We start from the raw sequence: 15,701 nt of genomic DNA, 5'->3' as shown, positions 1-15,701 counted from the left end.
GTAGACAGAACTGCCTGGAGAGCTGTCCATCATCTAGATTCAATGCTAATGCTTATTAAGTTAATTGTTTCAATATTTTTTTAGCTTGATCCTGAAGCATCTACTGGTTTGGTTTTGCTGCTGTGCTGTATTATTTATTACTGGTCACACACCAGACTCAGAAAATAAATAAATTAATAAATTAGTAAAATACATTTTATTAAAATAGATAAATTAATAAAATAAATTTTATTAAAATTATTTGTATTCTTGCACTGTAGATACTTTGCCTCATCAGTGTTAGTCACAACGGAGTCAGTGAATCAGAACTGATGGAACTATGTCCTGCGCTGTCTTGGGAAGTGCTGGCCTCGTTAGTTTACAGTTTGCACAAGATGTGCTTTTTGACATACGGCTGTGGCTTGTTAAAGTTTCAACACCTTCAGGTAAGATGTTCTTGCAAAGGTATCTGACACCTGCCAGCTTCTTATAGAAGGCAAAATGAAAGAATGTATGCATCTCACTCCTCCTCTTTGCATTTTCAAATATTTTCTACAAAAAAAATCTTTTAAGATCCATTCTGTTATAAATTATAGTTCCAGTCCTGATGGGAAGCTTTGTCTCCCTCTTTCTCTTGCACACAGACGTGCCCCAGGCATGAGGAATTACGTTCTTAATGTAAAATTCATTCCAGATTTTTGGATTTCCTTGCCTTACCAGCCTTATATTAAGCAGTTAAGTTATGCAATGTACCAGCCTTGGTTTTTCTTTCTTGCTTTCTCTGATGAGACTTCGAAATCCTCAGTTCACGATTTACTAATCTGAGAGATTTATGCAGTCCTAAACCAACGCGGGTGGCGCTATGGGTAAAACCTCAGCGCCTAGGACTTGCCGATCGCATGGTCGGCGGTTTGAATCCCCGCGGCGGGGTGCGCTCCTGTCGTTCGGTCCCAGCGCCTGCCAACCTAGCAGTTCAAAAGCACAAAGTGCAAGTAGATAAATAGGGACCGCTTACCAGCGGGAAGGTAAACGGTGTTCCATGTGCTGCGCTGGCTCGCCAGATGCAGCTTGTCACGCTGGCCACGTGACCCGGAAGTGTCTGCGGACAGCGCTGGCTCCCGGCCTATAGAGTGAGATGAGCGCACAACCCTAGAGTCTGGCAAGACTGGCCCGAATGGGCAGGGGTACCTTTACCTTTACCTTTAAACCTATTTTATTAACTGAACCCCATTGTACGTACTATGACTTATTTCTGAGTAACATGCATAGGATTGCATTGTAACACACTTACCTGGGAGTAGGTCTAATTGGACTCTGTGGGGCTTACTTCTGAAAAGATATGCGTAGAATCGTGCTGCAATTTATACAATGCAACCATTGTCTTCTGTGTGTTTTATGTGGGTTTTTTTTAGGCTTGGGAGACTGTCAAGCTGCAATACATGGAAGAAGGTCAGAATGTTTTTGCTACTTTCAGAGAAAAACTGATAGACTACTTCACCATGCAACTAAGGTAGACTTTTCAGGAAATTAGAGAAACAAATAATTCAGTATTTCCTATAGTTGACAGATGGTTTTTATAACTCAGTGGCTAAAAGTCTGAACTGTAGACTAGACAATTCTTCGACTGAATCTCAGATTTCACTTCTGCTATAGACTCAGTGGATGGATTTAGCCAAAGCATTAACTTGGGACCAGGGCAAGATTTTTGTGATTCCCAGCAAAATCTGGCAGTGGGATCTCAACTTGGTTTTACCTGCTTTTTTTCATCTTATGATAAATATGTTTTAATACAGTGGTACCTCGGGTTACATACGCTTCAGGTTACATACGCTTCAGGTTACAGACTCCGCTAAACCAGAAATAGTGCTTCATGTTAAGAACTTTGCTTCAGGATGAGAACAGAAATCGTGCTCTGGCAGTGTGGCGGCAGTAGGAGGCCCCATTAGCTAAAGTGGTGCTTCAGGTTAAGAACAGTTTCAGGTTACGTACGGACCTCCGGAACGAATTAAGTACTTAACCTGAGGTACCACTGTAGTTGTTGTTTTTTCAATATCCTTTGCTTAGCTGCTTTGGGTGCTGTTTTTTTTAGAAAGGCAGGATATAAATTGAAACAATGTGGTTTTAGCCATCTAAGTTCTACTCAGAGGAGACCTATTGAAAGTAATACAGTGGTACCCCGCAAGACGAACGCCTCGCGAGATGAAAAACTCGCAAAACGAAAGGTTTTTTCGTTTTCGAGTTGCCTCGCAAGACGAATTTCCCTATGGGCTTGCTTCGCAAAACGAAGCTTGCCCAGGGGACAGCGGGTCTTCTCTTTTGAAGCAAGGGGCGGCGGGGAGAAGCGATCTTCTCCCCGCAGCCCCAGGTCCGGGGACAGCGGGAAGCGCTTCGCGCTGCCCCCGGACCTCTTTTGAAGCAAGGGTTTGCGGGGAAAAGCGATCTCCCCGCAGCCCCTTGCTTCAAAAGAGGTCCGGGGGCAGCGGGAAGCGCAGCGCTTCTTCCCCGCTGCCCCCGGACCTCTTTTGAAGCAAGGGGCTGCGGGGAGATCGCTTCTCCCGGTGCTCCGAAGCCGGGCGGCGGGGAGGGAACACCTGCCCCGACCGCCCGGCTTCGGAACGCTGCCCCGAAGCGGGGCGGGGGGGCGGGAACACCTGCCCCAGCCGCCCCGCTTCGGAACGCTGCTCCGAAGCGGGGCGGGGGGGGCGGGAACACCTGCCCCAGCCGCCCCGCTTCGGAACGCTGCCCCGAAGCGGGGCGGGGGGGGCGGGAACACCTGCCCCAGCCGCCCCGCTTTGGAACGCTGCCCCGAAGCGGGGCGGGGGGGGCGGGAACACCTGCCCCAGCCGCCCCGCTTCGGAACGCTGCTCCGAAGCGGGGCGGGGGGGCGGGAACAACTGCCCCAGCCGCCCCGCTTCGGAACGCTGCCGCGGGGCGGGGGGGCGGGAACACCTGCCCCAGCCGCCCCGCTTCGGAACGCTGCCCCGAAGCGGGGCGGGGGGGGCGGGAACACCTGCCCCAGCCGCCCCGCTTCGGAACGCTGCCCCGAAGCGGGGCGGGGGGGCGGGAACACCTGCCCCAGCCGCCCCGCTTCGGAACGCTGCCCCGAAGCGGGGCGGGGGGGCGGGAACACCTGCCCCAGCCGCCCCGCTTCGGAACGCTGCCCCGAAGCGGGGCGGGGGGGGCGGGAACACCTGCCCCAGCCGCCCCGCTTCGGAACGCTGCTCCGAAGCGGGGCGGGGGGGCGGGAACACCTGCCCCAGCCGCCCCGCTTCGGAACGCTGCTCCGAAGCGGGGCGGGGGGGCGGGAACCTCTCACCCCGCCGCCAGGCATCGGAACGAGGTCCTGGACCTCTTCTGAAGGCAGGCGGGGGCAAAAGTCTTTGCTCCCCCCGCCTGCCTTCCCGGGACAGCGGAGACTTCTCCGCTGCCCCGGGCGATCTTAAAATGCTGGCGGGCGGGAGCGAAGCGTTCGCTGCCGACCCCCAGCATTTTAAAATCTCCTCGGGGCAGCGGAGACTTTGCTCCCGCCCGCCAGCATTTTAAAATCGCCCCGGGACAGCAGGGGCTTTTAAAATGCTGGCGGTAGGCAGCAAAGCCCTCCTGTCCCCTGAGCTTGCGGGGCGGGAGGTGGGAAGAAGGGCTTTTCTTCCCACCGCCAGCCTTCAGAACAGCCTTCTGAAGGCTGGCAGTGGGAAGAAAAGCCCTTGTCCCCCCCCCCCAGCCTTCAGAAGAGGTCGGGGGACAGACTGTCCCCGGACCTGGTCTGAAGGCGGTTTCCCTAGGAACGCATTAATTGATTTTCAATGCATTCCTATGGGAAACCGTGCATCGCAAGACGAAAAAACCGCAAGACGAAGAGACTTGCGGAACGAATTAATTCCGTCTTGCGAGGCACCACTGTAGACCAAAATTAGGCATGTCTATTAATTTCAGTGGGTCTGCTCTGACTATGACTCGTATTGGATCTAACCCAATACATTTGATAGACTCTATGCAGATAAGGCATTTTGCAGAGGATGTGTTGTAATACTGCCCAATGTGGATGACTATTTTATCAACCCCTGTATTTTGCTTTCTGTTCTCCTATCAGCGAAGAAAGAGTGACTTGGAGGAGTGCAGATGAACTCCCCTGGTTGTTCCAGCAGCAAGGGGACAGGCAAAAGTTGCAGAAGTGCCTGCTGAATCTCTTTGTGTCTCAGAACCTTTATAAAAGGTAAGACGAACTTAACTATGCCTTGGTTTGCAGGTTCTTCTTGCTAGTGTCATTTGTGTCTTCTTGCTCGTGTCATTTCTAAATAAGCACACATTCCTAGAAATACATACAGACAGACTCATTCCAGATAGAAATATTGAGTAACATCATGAGTATCTAATTCAAGCACCCCAGCTGCTCAAGAGTTCTTAATTCCCCTTCCTTGGTGCAAATAGCAACAGAGGCATTGGTTAGATTTTCTTTTTGCGCCTTATTTCCCCCCATAAAGCCCTGGGTTCAAAAGAGAGGGAACTGCCAGGACCTTTGTTGCTGTTGTGTCAGGACTGGGGAGAATGAAAGAGAATCTGATATGCTTAGTAAGTGGGAAGACTCTGCAAAAGATTGTGGTAGTCAGAATTTGGGGGACAGAGCTAAAGAGTGTTTTTCCTCAGCTTTTGTGGGGCTGACCAATAAGGCAGAACCGATGGGTGTGTTGACTCATCATGCTGAGCCATAGGTGAGAATGAGCCTTGGGCTCATGTAAGGAAGAGTTCAGAAACCTTATAGAGTTGAGAAGACTCTCTGGTAGCAGATTTGGAAAAGACCTGGCCTTGGAGAACTGCTTTCAGCGGGAGTGGACAGCGCTAGGCTAGATAGCTCCTTTTGGCCATACATGTTTATAATTTAACATACTTAAATGGTGCAGCTCTTTTTATACGGTTTTAGAGGTAGTTGGATTAAGCAGCAAGGGACAATTCAGAGAGCCCATGTGTATACTTGCGAAAGAGTTCAGAAATACTGATTGTGAGAATGGGGGGAGTCATTGTGCTGCCCTAGAGACCTCTCCCAAAACTTCCACACATTTCGGATAACTTTCTCACCCAGCAGATCATAACAAAGCGAGACTCAGAAGCCCTCCTATCAATTGCTCACCATGGTGTAGCTTCATAGGTTCCTAACTAGAGGAGGAGGAGGATTAAATTGGATACTGTTATTAAGATTTCCCCCATGTGGGGTAGTAATTTTGGGGGGATGAGCAGCCCTCAGACCTTGATGGACTGCTTTGGCTGTTTTAGACACAGCGTGATGAACATAAGGAGTTATAAAGGTGTCCACCAAATGTATCTATGGGGCCAGAACCTTTATTAAATGTTCTAGATATAGTTAGGTAGCCATGTTGGTCTGCCGTAGTCGAAACAAAATAAAAAAATTCCTTCCAGTAGCACCTTAGAGACCAGCTAAGTTTGTTATTGGTATGAGCTTTCGTGTGCATGCACACTTCTTCAGATACACTGAAACAGAAGTCACCAGACCCTTATATATAGTGAGAGGGTGGGGAGGGGTATCATGATAAAGCTATTTTTGGCCATCTCACCCCTTGCTTTTCCTGTAAGACCAATTGCAGTCGTTAACAGTCGTCAACTGGTTTACCACACCTATCAGCCAATCACCCATTCCCACCACCCTTCTGAGTAATACCCCTCCCCACCCTCTCACTATCTATCTATATCTATATCTATCTATCTATCATCTATCTATCTATCTATCTATCTATCTATCTATCTATCTATCTATCATCTATCATCTATCTATCTCACTATATATAAGGGTCTGGTGACTTTTGTTTCAGTGTATCTGAAGAAGTGTGCATGCACACAGAAGCTCATACCAATAACAAACTTAGTTGGTCTCTAAGGTGCTACTGGAAGGAATTTATTTTATTTTATTGAATGTGTTTAGAATTTACTCCTTGGAACTTCTCCTGCATCGTATTTCCTTGCTTGCAGGGGCCATTTTGCAGAACTGCTGAGTTACTGGCAGCTTCTTGGGAAAGATAAGAGCTCCATGGCGGCAGAGTATTTTAGCTCCCTTAAACTTTACGAGCAAAGCTGCGAGGGGGAAGAAAGCATGATCTCTCTTGCTGATCTTTATGAGACTCTGGGGCGATTTCTTAAAGACCTGGGTCTTCTCAGTCAGGTAAGTGCATTTGGTGGGCAAAAGAGCAAATGAAAATCTTATGTCCCACAGTGACACACCATGGGTATGCCATTTTGTGCAGTGCTGAATACACAGAGAACTGTAGTTTTCATTCAAACTGTTCGTTACTTTTGCTATTATTATTTTTTAAAGCTTTATCTTTTTTTAAAAAATGGAGATAACTACCATATTTTTTGCTCTATAGGACGCATTTTTCTCCCTCCAAAAATGAAGGGGAAATGTGTGTGCGTCCTATGGAGCAAATGCAGGCTCCTTGGCTTCAGCGATAGCAACGCGAAGCCTCCAAGGCGCAAAGGGAGCGCTCCCTCCACGCTCCGGAGGCTTCGCGTTGCTTTCGCTGAAGCCTGGAGAGCGAGAGGGGTTGGTACACACCGACTCCTCTCGCTCTCCAGGCTTCAGGGATAGCCGCCTGAAGCCTTCGGAGCGCAGCGGGAACTCGCGCTGCGCTCCAAAGGCTTCGGGTTCCTTTTGCTGAAGCTGGGAGAGCAAGACTCTCCCGGCTTCAGCAGAGAGGGAGAGCTGCGCAGCGCCCCTTCAGCCAAGCGGGAGGAGAAATGGAAGGGGCTCCGTTTCTCCTGCCGCTTGGCTGAAGGGGTGCTGAGCGGGGGGGGGGGTCTTGTTCTCCCCCTCTAAAACAAGGTGCGTCCTATAGTCGGGTGCGTCCTATAGAGCGAAAAATGCGGTATATTTATCCCGGGGAACATTACAGTGGAGGAGAACACCCACAGTCATTCTGTTAGGTCTCAAGAGACTAGAGATGGAATCTTCGGCTGACATCAAGCCTCTTAAAAGACAGTGCAGACCAATCTGGAGGTAGTCACTTGAGGGATTGGCATAGTTGTGGAAAGTGATTGGGAAAACCTGTATAAGGTGTACACGGCATCTCCCAGCACCCAGAGAAAGCAGTGTTTTATTTCCTCCTTCACAATGTATGGAACTACCTTTTTATATGGAGTCAAACAGACAGTTCGATTCACCTAGTGGAGTTTTCAGTCACAGAATCATAGAGTTGTAAGGGAGCCCGAGCATCATCCTGTCCAATCCCACTACAATGCAGGTATCTCAACACGTGGTCTCCCATCCAGTTTAAAACCGTACCGGACCCTGCTTAGCTTTGCAAATGTGCTGCCTGTTTTATTGCAGCACCACTAGGAAGTGGCAGGTGGAAAGGTGTAGAGCTTTAATTTCCTGGGCGCCCCCACCTCCCTTTTTAAAAAATAAAATAAAAAATTATATATTCTTTTACAGGCCATTGCTCCTTTGCAGCGCTCACTGGAGATTCGGGAGACTGCCCTTGATCCAGACCACCCCAGAGTTGCCCAATCACTCCATCAGTTAGCTGGCGTTTATGTGCAATGGAAGAAGTTTGGTAATGCTGAACAGTTGTATAAACAAGCTCTGGAAATCTCCGAAAATGCTTACGGGACCGAACATCTCAGGGTCGCTCGTGAACTTGATGCTCTCGCAATGTTGTATCAGAAACAGAACAAGTAAGCACAGCCATTTTCTCCTTCATCTGTTTCTCTCTTTTTCTCCTCCCTAAGATGTTGCTCCAGAGTGGCAGCTGGGCTGCAAAACCTCTGGGGCAAAGAAATTTGGTTTTGGGACACCGGAAGGGTAGTTTGGGGAAGGAGGTTGTGCAAGCTTTTAGACTGGGGAGAGAGCCTTCCTCTCTTTAGGTGGACTAGTATGGCAAGGGATGTATGCTAATGATGCTCTGATGTTCAGCATTATTTTATGTCTCCCGAAAAATTATAGAGTGGGATAGGAGATTGGTGTGAGGCAGAGAGTACAGTGGTACCGCGGATTACATACGCTTCAGGTTACAGACTCCGCTAACCCAGAATTAGTACCTCGGGTTAAGAACTTTGCTTCAGGATGAGAACAGAAATCATGCTCTGGTGGCGCGGCAGCAGTGGGAGGCCCCATTAGCTAAAATGGTGCTTCAGGTTAAGAACAGTTTCAGGTTAAGAACGGACCTCCGGAACGAATTGAGTACTTAACCCGAGGTACCACTGTACTGGAGGACAGAGGTGCCTGGCGTGCTCTGGTCCATGGGGTCACGAAGAGTCGGACACGACTAAACGGCTAAACAACAACAACACCACTGTACTAGGGACGCGGGTAGCGCTGTGGGTAAAAGCCTCAGCGCCTAGGGCTTGCCGATCGAAAGGTCGGCGGTTTGAATCCCTGCGGCGGGTTGCGCTCCCGTTGCTCGGTCCCAGCGCCTGCCAACCTAGCAGTTCGAAAGCACCCCTGGGTGCAAGTAGATAAATAGGGACCGCTTACCAGCGGGAAGGTAAACGGCGTTTCCGTGTGCTGTGCTGGCTCGCCAGATGCAGCTTGTCACGCTGGCCACGTGACCCGGAAGTGTCTCTGGACAGCGCTGGCCCCCAGCCTCTAGAGTGAGATGGGTGTACAACCCCAGAGTCTGTCAAGGTACGGGCAGGGGTACCTTTACCTTTACCACTGTACTGTTAAACTGCCTGGTAGCATTCTTCTTTACGGTCATTTGTACCAACTGGTTTTGTGCATCTTTTGAAATCGGGTTTTAAGGAATTGCTTTTGTTGGGCTTCACAGATGCTTGCTTCCATCCATGGGCCAGTTTAGATATTTATGGCTCACGTTAATGGGATACAATGGGTGTCGAATTACACCCATGTCCCACATCTCACCTGGGCACCTACAACTGTGCCTAATTTCTGTAATCCATGCAGCGAGTGGAATGAAAAGAGGAAATGTGCTTCTCTTTATACAGAAACCCAGTCACTGGTGGCTTTTTATAGGCAGTGGCGGCAGCTGTGTCGTCCTCCATATGTAGGCCATTACAGTACTGAAACAAACCCTGACAATACATTCTCATAAAATTTCAGCCCAAGAAGTCAAGATCTCCCACTAGCCTGGTGAGAAAGAAGGGTTATATCCCCCCGTTAAAAGCACTGTTGAACTCTTAGTAAGTTAGCCAAACAAAATAGTAATTGGTTTTATTCATTTTAGATACGAACAAGCTGAACATCTAAGGAAGAAATCCTTAAAAATTCAGCAAAAAGCTGTGAGACGTAAAGGAAGCCTGGTAAATGTTTTATTCCTTTGTTATATGGCTTTTGCTGTTCCAAGGCTTAAAATATGGAAGGTCAAGGCAGTGAGTTTCTTAATCTCCTTTTTAGTATGGATTTGCTCTTCTTCGCCAACGAGCCCTGCAGCTAGAAGAGCTCACTTTGGGAAAAGATACGTCTGATAATGCTCGGACGCTTAACGAGCTCGGAGTTCTCTACTACCTCCAAAATAATCTTGAGTAAGTAGTGATTCTGTAACAATTTACACGGCTTCCTTTCTCTTAGAACTGGCTGGGAGGGTACCATTATTCCTGACAGGAGCAATGCCATACAAGTTTTGTAGCCTGTGTTCCATATGGAAGAAGGAACATCAAATATACAAACTCAGGTTGCAGGTTTGTATCATTGCTGCATTTCCTGCCATTTTTGAAGGAAATGGCCAAAAGGACTTGCAGTTCCAATGTGCAGGTTGTCAGGAGCTCGGCCTACACTCGAGTAGGACCCTGGCAGAGACACACACCCGACTGGCATGTTTCCTCCCTCCTGGTCGATTGTTCGGGAGCTTCATAAGCTTTCTTCAGCCCGAACATCACAGCGACCGATGCCAACAGACATCGGCACACTTAGGGATCCGCAGAGTTTGCGCAACTTGCGTAACAGACCTCAGCAACTCACCTTTTGGCTAATCTACTTTATTTACATATAAACACACACTGAGCACTGCAACATGGCTCCCTCTCTCTCTAGCATAGTCTCCGTCACTTCCCACTCTGTGGAGTCACAACATATACCATCATGTGAAAGACAACAATCCCATGACTGCAACCATGGAGCAGGAATTCTAACACAAGTATCTTCCTACATGGACTTTGGGCCACTTCACACCTATCTACACCAGTTTCAAAGTTATAAGGCAGCTTGATTTTTATCAGCTTGGACCGAAGCATAATTTTGCAGCCAGCATTATCCATATGCAGGTGACATGTGAGGTAGGGGGCCAGAATCTGCTGGACAATCCCAATCCCACTCTACTTATTTTTCCAGATGTGTTAGGCTTCCTCAAACTCAGCCCTCCAGATGTTTTGAGACTACAGTTCCCATCATCCCTGACCACTGGTCCTGCTAGCTAGGGATCATGGGAGTTGTAGGCCAACAACATCTGGAGGGCCGAATTTGAGGAAGCCTGTGTTAGGCATTGTGTTCTAAATGTGTATGCTTAGTTTCAACCCTACCCCTAATTTTCATGGTGTCTGTTATGTAGAGAAGGGCTACATTATGCACATAGTGATATCAGATGACTTCAGGACCATCAGGAGAAAGACTGTCGAATGTGGTCCTAAATGCAGCGTCTGTTATCTTATTGGGGTTTTGAATTTTCTGCTTTGATTTTTGATAAAATTAGCAGATGTATATCAGGGCAGGTCCAACAAACATTGAGCAATCACAGGTCCTGGGGTAAGTGGTGGTGCAATTATGGGAATTGCTATGTCCCTGGCTACCTAGATAATCTGTTTCATTTGCATATGCATGTACATTTAAAGGACAGTGGGTATTGCTCATGCATGGAGAAAACTTGTCTTGCATGAACCAGCACTTGCAAACATGGTTAGGCAGAAACCTTTTTCCTTCTTGAAAGGAAAAGTCAAGGGTTGACAAAGCAAGCCAAATTCCTTGCACAATATACTGAAGGGTCACGGTTCTTCATCAGCAGTGGAACACACTGGCTTTGGAGTAGAATTATACCATGCTGCAGCACTGGTAAAACAAAGGATGTACAACTGCTCTGCAAGTTCTGGTATGAGCTAATCCACTTTTGATGGATGCATTGACTAAATCACTTACAGTTCTGCGTTTTTAGTCTCGCTGCAGCAGATTTAATGGTTTCCCTTAAAACGGACATTCTTCTAGGACAGCAGAGCTTTTCCTCAAACGCTCCCTGGAAATGCGAGAGCGTGTTCTTGGGCCTGACCACCCAGATTGTGCCCAGTCTCTGAATAATCTAGCAGCCCTCAGCAACGAGAAGAAGAACTACGACAAGGCAGAGGAGCTGTACGAAAGGGCACTGAACATCAGGAAGCGAGCGCTGGCCCCAGACCACCCGTCTCTGGCATACACTGTGAAACACCTTGCTGTCCTGTACAAGAAGATGGTAAGAGCAATACACGTGTGAATGCACTATTTGGTTTAAGTGTCAGAAGCTCTCACCTAGCTTGGGGGTTTACACAGTAGCTTGCCGTGACAGTGCAGTGGAAATAACAGAAGCAGAATAAATTATGCCAAGTATATTAAGTCCAGAGTAATCGCACAGCGCTGCAAATAGTGACATTTTCATTTGACTTCAGCCAACGGTTGATGACAGCATAGACTGAATGTGCTGCATTTCTAAAAGGAAAGAAGACTATAGAGATCTGCCTCTCAAGCTCACGCTTGCTTTGTTTCCTAGGGAAAGCTTGACAAAGCTGTTCCTCTGTACGAGTTGGCTGTTGAAATCAGGCAGAAATCTTTTGGTCCAAAGCACCCCAGTGTGGCCACTGCTTTAGTGAACTTAGCAGTTCTTTACTGCCAGATGGTAAGTTTTCTCTGCCCTCTCCTTTTATACACAATATCAGGGATGGTTAATGAATGATATGCACAACATATGCCACAATTTAATGTAGCCAATAAGAAGAGGAGGGGAAAAACCCAGATTAAAATCTCTATTGCAGCTCTCTGAAGTAAATATAAAATGCTGATTTTAAATAGGACTAAAAATGTGTGTTTTCACATTAATTGGAAGCAAATACAGAGGCACAGCATAGTATTATAAGATCTCAGGGCGGTTCACATTTTTGTATAGCTGTATATTACTTTCTGTAAGTGACGTGGGTGGCGCTGTGGGTTAAACCACAGAGCCTAGGACTTGCCGATCAAAGGTCGATGGTTCGAATTCCCGCAACGGGGTGAGCTCCCGTTGCTCGGTCCCTGCTCCTGCCCACCTAGCAGTTCGAAAGCACGTCAAAGTGCAAGTAGATAAATAGGTACCGCTCCGGTGGGAAGGTAAATGGCATTTCCGTGTGCTGCTCTGTTTCGCCAGAAGTGGCTTAGTCATGCTGGCCACATGACCCGGAAGCTGTCTGAGGACAAACGCCGGCTCCCTCGGCCAATAAAGCGAGATGAGTGCTGCAACCCCAGAGTTGGTCACGACTGGACCTAATGGTCAGGGGTCCCTTTACTATAGTACTTTTTGAGCACAGCTGCCAATGGCTTTCCCCATCCCACTTGCACAAGTCCTTGCTTGCTAGCAAACCCCTAGAGCATGATGGAACCTGTTAAAAACCCATAAACAGGAACCCACAGGTGTTAGGTTGGCTCGCTTACCACTCATCACTGCCCTTGCCCAAATCCTCTGGCATGCAGCAAGATTTCTCTCTCTCGCACAGCAGTTTGGGTTATTATTTTCTCAATGTTTTCCTTCACCTTCCTCCCTGACTGCCACACAAGTTAGTTCACAGGAAGGGATGTGTGTGTTCTACTTGTCATAATTCGCATCAGGCAGATCAGGCTCCATAGCAAAGCCCTTACTCACATGGTTCCTTTGGGAGTTTCACAGAGACCCTTTCTTATCTGTTTATAGCACAGGACAGAATAGGCAGAAAACCCCAAGGGACACTTTGCAAATACATTGGAAAATTCTCCTACGCAAACCTCACCTACCATACAGTTTCTGTTTTTTTGTGGTTTTGCTCGCAGATGAGGATATCCAAGTGCTCTGTAATAGCTGGCGATCTTTGAAGAAGACTCATGACTTCTTCAAATGTTTTTCTTTTTTGGCAGGCAGGCAGGGAGACAGACAAACTCTGGCTGAAATATTTGGTGTTCATTGCTTATGTTGTATTCATTCCTTTGGACTCAGTCTGCATTCAGGCCAACTTATGATCCCAGCTTTTCTCATCTTCAGAAGTTAAGCCTTGCACAGCCTGTTTTAATTCTTTGGCTTGGTGTCCTGGCTTAATTTATAAAAGTTGCAGCACCCGTTCCTGCCTTCCAGCTCTCAGATTTTTATCATAACCTTAGCCAAAATGTGAGAGTAGTTACAAGCTATTCTCCTAGGCTCAGACATCTTATGGTTTCCAGTAGTTGGAATGTAAAATTTTAATGAAACTTAAGTGTTCAGATCTGAACAAACACTTTTGGCAATACCTGTTATCTTTTGTGCCCTAATACTTCTAGAAAAAGCACTCTGAAGCCTTGCCTCTTTACGAACGAGCGCTGAAAATTTATGAAGACAGCTTTGGGCGGATGCATCCTCGTGTGGGAGAAACATTAAAGAATTTGGCTGTGCTTAGGTAACATTTAATCTAACCAACCTACCTTGTTATTTTAAAAAAGTGTATGTGCGCACTACTTGCTTACTGAATAATCCTAGGTTCACACACCAGATATTTGGACCAGAGCAAAAGCTGCAGTGGGTGGGGGGTGGGGGTTCAGAAGTACCTGGCAAAGTTTATTTGAAGCTTTTTAATGTGATGCAGAAGTAGTATATTTTGATTTGGGAGGGGGGGTGACTTTAATCTCCAGAAAAGTGGGAAATACGAGTTAATGTTCTATAACTTTTTTCAGTTCTACTACTATTCTGCAAATGTTCTGGAATAGCAATGTGGAATGTTTTTTGTTCCTTTGTTTCCTCTCACTCTTCCCCCCCCCTTCCCCCAGCTATGAAGGAGGAGATTTTGAGAAGGCTGCCGAGCTCTACAAGAGAGCCATGGAAATCAAAGAAGCAGAGACTTTGTTGATTGGTGGCAAGGCAGCGTCCCGTCATTCATCCAGTGGAGACACCCTCAGTTTGAAGAGTGCTTTCTCTCCCAATGTTTTTTTGCAACATGGACAAAGGTGATGATAAGGTAAAGGACCCCTGGACAGTGAAGTCCAATCAAAGGCAACTATGGGGTGCAGCGCTCATCTTGCTTTCAGGCCGAGGGAGCCGGCGTTTGTTCAGACAGCTTTCTGGGTCATGTGGCCAGCATGACTAAACCGCTTCTGGCACAATGGGATACCGTGACAGAAAACAGAGCGTATGGAAATGCTGTTTTCCTTCCCGCTGCAGCGGTACCTATTTATCTACTTGCACTGGTGTACTTTCGAACTGCTAGGTTGGCAGGAGCTGGGACAGAGCAACGGGAGCTCACTCCGTTGCGGGGATTCAAACCGCCAACCTTCTGATCGGTAAGCCCAAGAGGCTCAGTGGTTTAGACCACAGTGCCACCCACATCAAATGGGTATGTCTGAATAAGAGGAGGATGGCAGTGCCCTGAACACTTTGTTTTCAGTATTGCTGAATGTTTGCAGACTGTTCCACACAGTTAAAAAGTAGTTTTAGTTATATTGACACTCCAGTCCTGCATACATTACATGGATTTAAGTCCCATTGATTATAAGGACAGGTACGTATATAATCTATAATACCTTTCTTAGGTGCAGAGTCTTTCCAGCAAGAGAAAGGAGGCCCAGGTGAAGAAGTAAAGATAGAGGTGCAGAAAGATGGAGGTTCTTGATTTGAGCAAAAACAGGGAGATGCTTCCAGATTGGGGCGAATAGCTAAGTTGCATGCCTCCCTTATTTCCAGCCAAGTAGAATTATCCAAGGTGAGTTATCTTCCACAAAAGGAACAGAAGCTTCCCCTTGTTTTTAACTCACTGAACTCAAAACTGTCATTTGTCCTGCAGTTTACAGAGGAAAGCCAACTTCAAACTGGGTTTTATGATGTTCATTTGTTTCAATAGACCATAGTTAAGCTTAACCAGAAATATTGGTTTGGACACAACACAATTGAAAGTGATGGCTAATGAACTCCTTGTGGCTGCACTAGAGAAGATAGGGAGTACACAAGCCCAAGGCTTATTCGTGTTACATGTTAATCAGGTTATTTTAGTTACAGCGCCTTCTCTCCTTGACCAGGTATAAAGGATTTGTTGGAACTGAGCTGTCATTCTGTAATGTCTTTTCCTACTTCTGTTGGATTTAATGTGACTCTACAGTCAGAGCTTTTGATACCAAGAAGAGGGCCTTCTCGGTGGTGGCGCCCGCCCTGTGGAACGCCCTCCCACCAGATGTCAAGGAAATAAGCAACTATCTGACTTTTAGAAGACATCTGAAGGCAGCCCTGTTCAGGGAAGTTTTTAACGTTGGATGTTTTATCGTGTTTTTAATATCCTGTTGGGAGCCGCCCAGAGTGGCTGGGGAAACCCAGCCAGATGGGTGGGGTCTAAAGAATAAATTATTATTATACCTCCAAAGTGGAGAAAAAAAACCAAAACATTTGACTATCAATCTTTCTGTAAATTATGAAATTTAAAAGCAGTATTTGTAGCTGTCCAGTTATACTTCCTTTGGGATACACACTAAATTGTGAAGAAGTGAAACTCTTAACTGAATAGCCTGCTTTGTGTTTGCCACATATTCAAAATCTAGAGCTGGGACCATGTACTCTTGAGCTGTG

The 15,701-nt window shown here is 47.1% G+C and overlaps 1 protein-coding gene across 2 annotated transcripts in view; it reads left to right on the top strand.

The window, feature by feature from the left end:
* NPHP3 (nephrocystin 3) overlaps nucleotides 1-15,631 on the top strand; it is a 40,938-nt gene extending 25,307 nt beyond the window's left edge. For both annotated transcript variants that reach the window (XM_077916384.1, XM_077916383.1), the window contains exons 18-28: nucleotides 261-425; nucleotides 1,392-1,489; nucleotides 4,070-4,192; nucleotides 5,959-6,148; nucleotides 7,418-7,659; nucleotides 9,168-9,243; nucleotides 9,338-9,465; nucleotides 11,135-11,375; nucleotides 11,670-11,795; nucleotides 13,436-13,551; nucleotides 13,919-15,631. In XM_077916384.1, coding sequence (XP_077772510.1) covers nucleotides 261-425; nucleotides 1,392-1,489; nucleotides 4,070-4,192; nucleotides 5,959-6,148; nucleotides 7,418-7,659; nucleotides 9,168-9,243; nucleotides 9,338-9,465; nucleotides 11,135-11,375; nucleotides 11,670-11,795; nucleotides 13,436-13,551; nucleotides 13,919-14,099 — 1,686 coding nt within the window. In that variant the 3' untranslated portion in view covers nucleotides 14,100-15,631. The remainder of the gene's footprint in view (nucleotides 1-260; nucleotides 426-1,391; nucleotides 1,490-4,069; nucleotides 4,193-5,958; nucleotides 6,149-7,417; nucleotides 7,660-9,167; nucleotides 9,244-9,337; nucleotides 9,466-11,134; nucleotides 11,376-11,669; nucleotides 11,796-13,435; nucleotides 13,552-13,918) is intronic.
* Nucleotides 15,632-15,701: the final 70 nt, after the last annotated feature.

Source organism: Podarcis muralis, chromosome 12 (assembly GCF_964188315.1).
Source record: "Podarcis muralis chromosome 12, rPodMur119.hap1.1, whole genome shotgun sequence".
Classification (NCBI taxonomy): Eukaryota; Metazoa; Chordata; class Lepidosauria; order Squamata; family Lacertidae; genus Podarcis; species Podarcis muralis.
The sequence above is the reverse complement of the archived record's forward strand: the minus strand, read 5'-3'. Positions and strand labels throughout refer to the sequence as shown.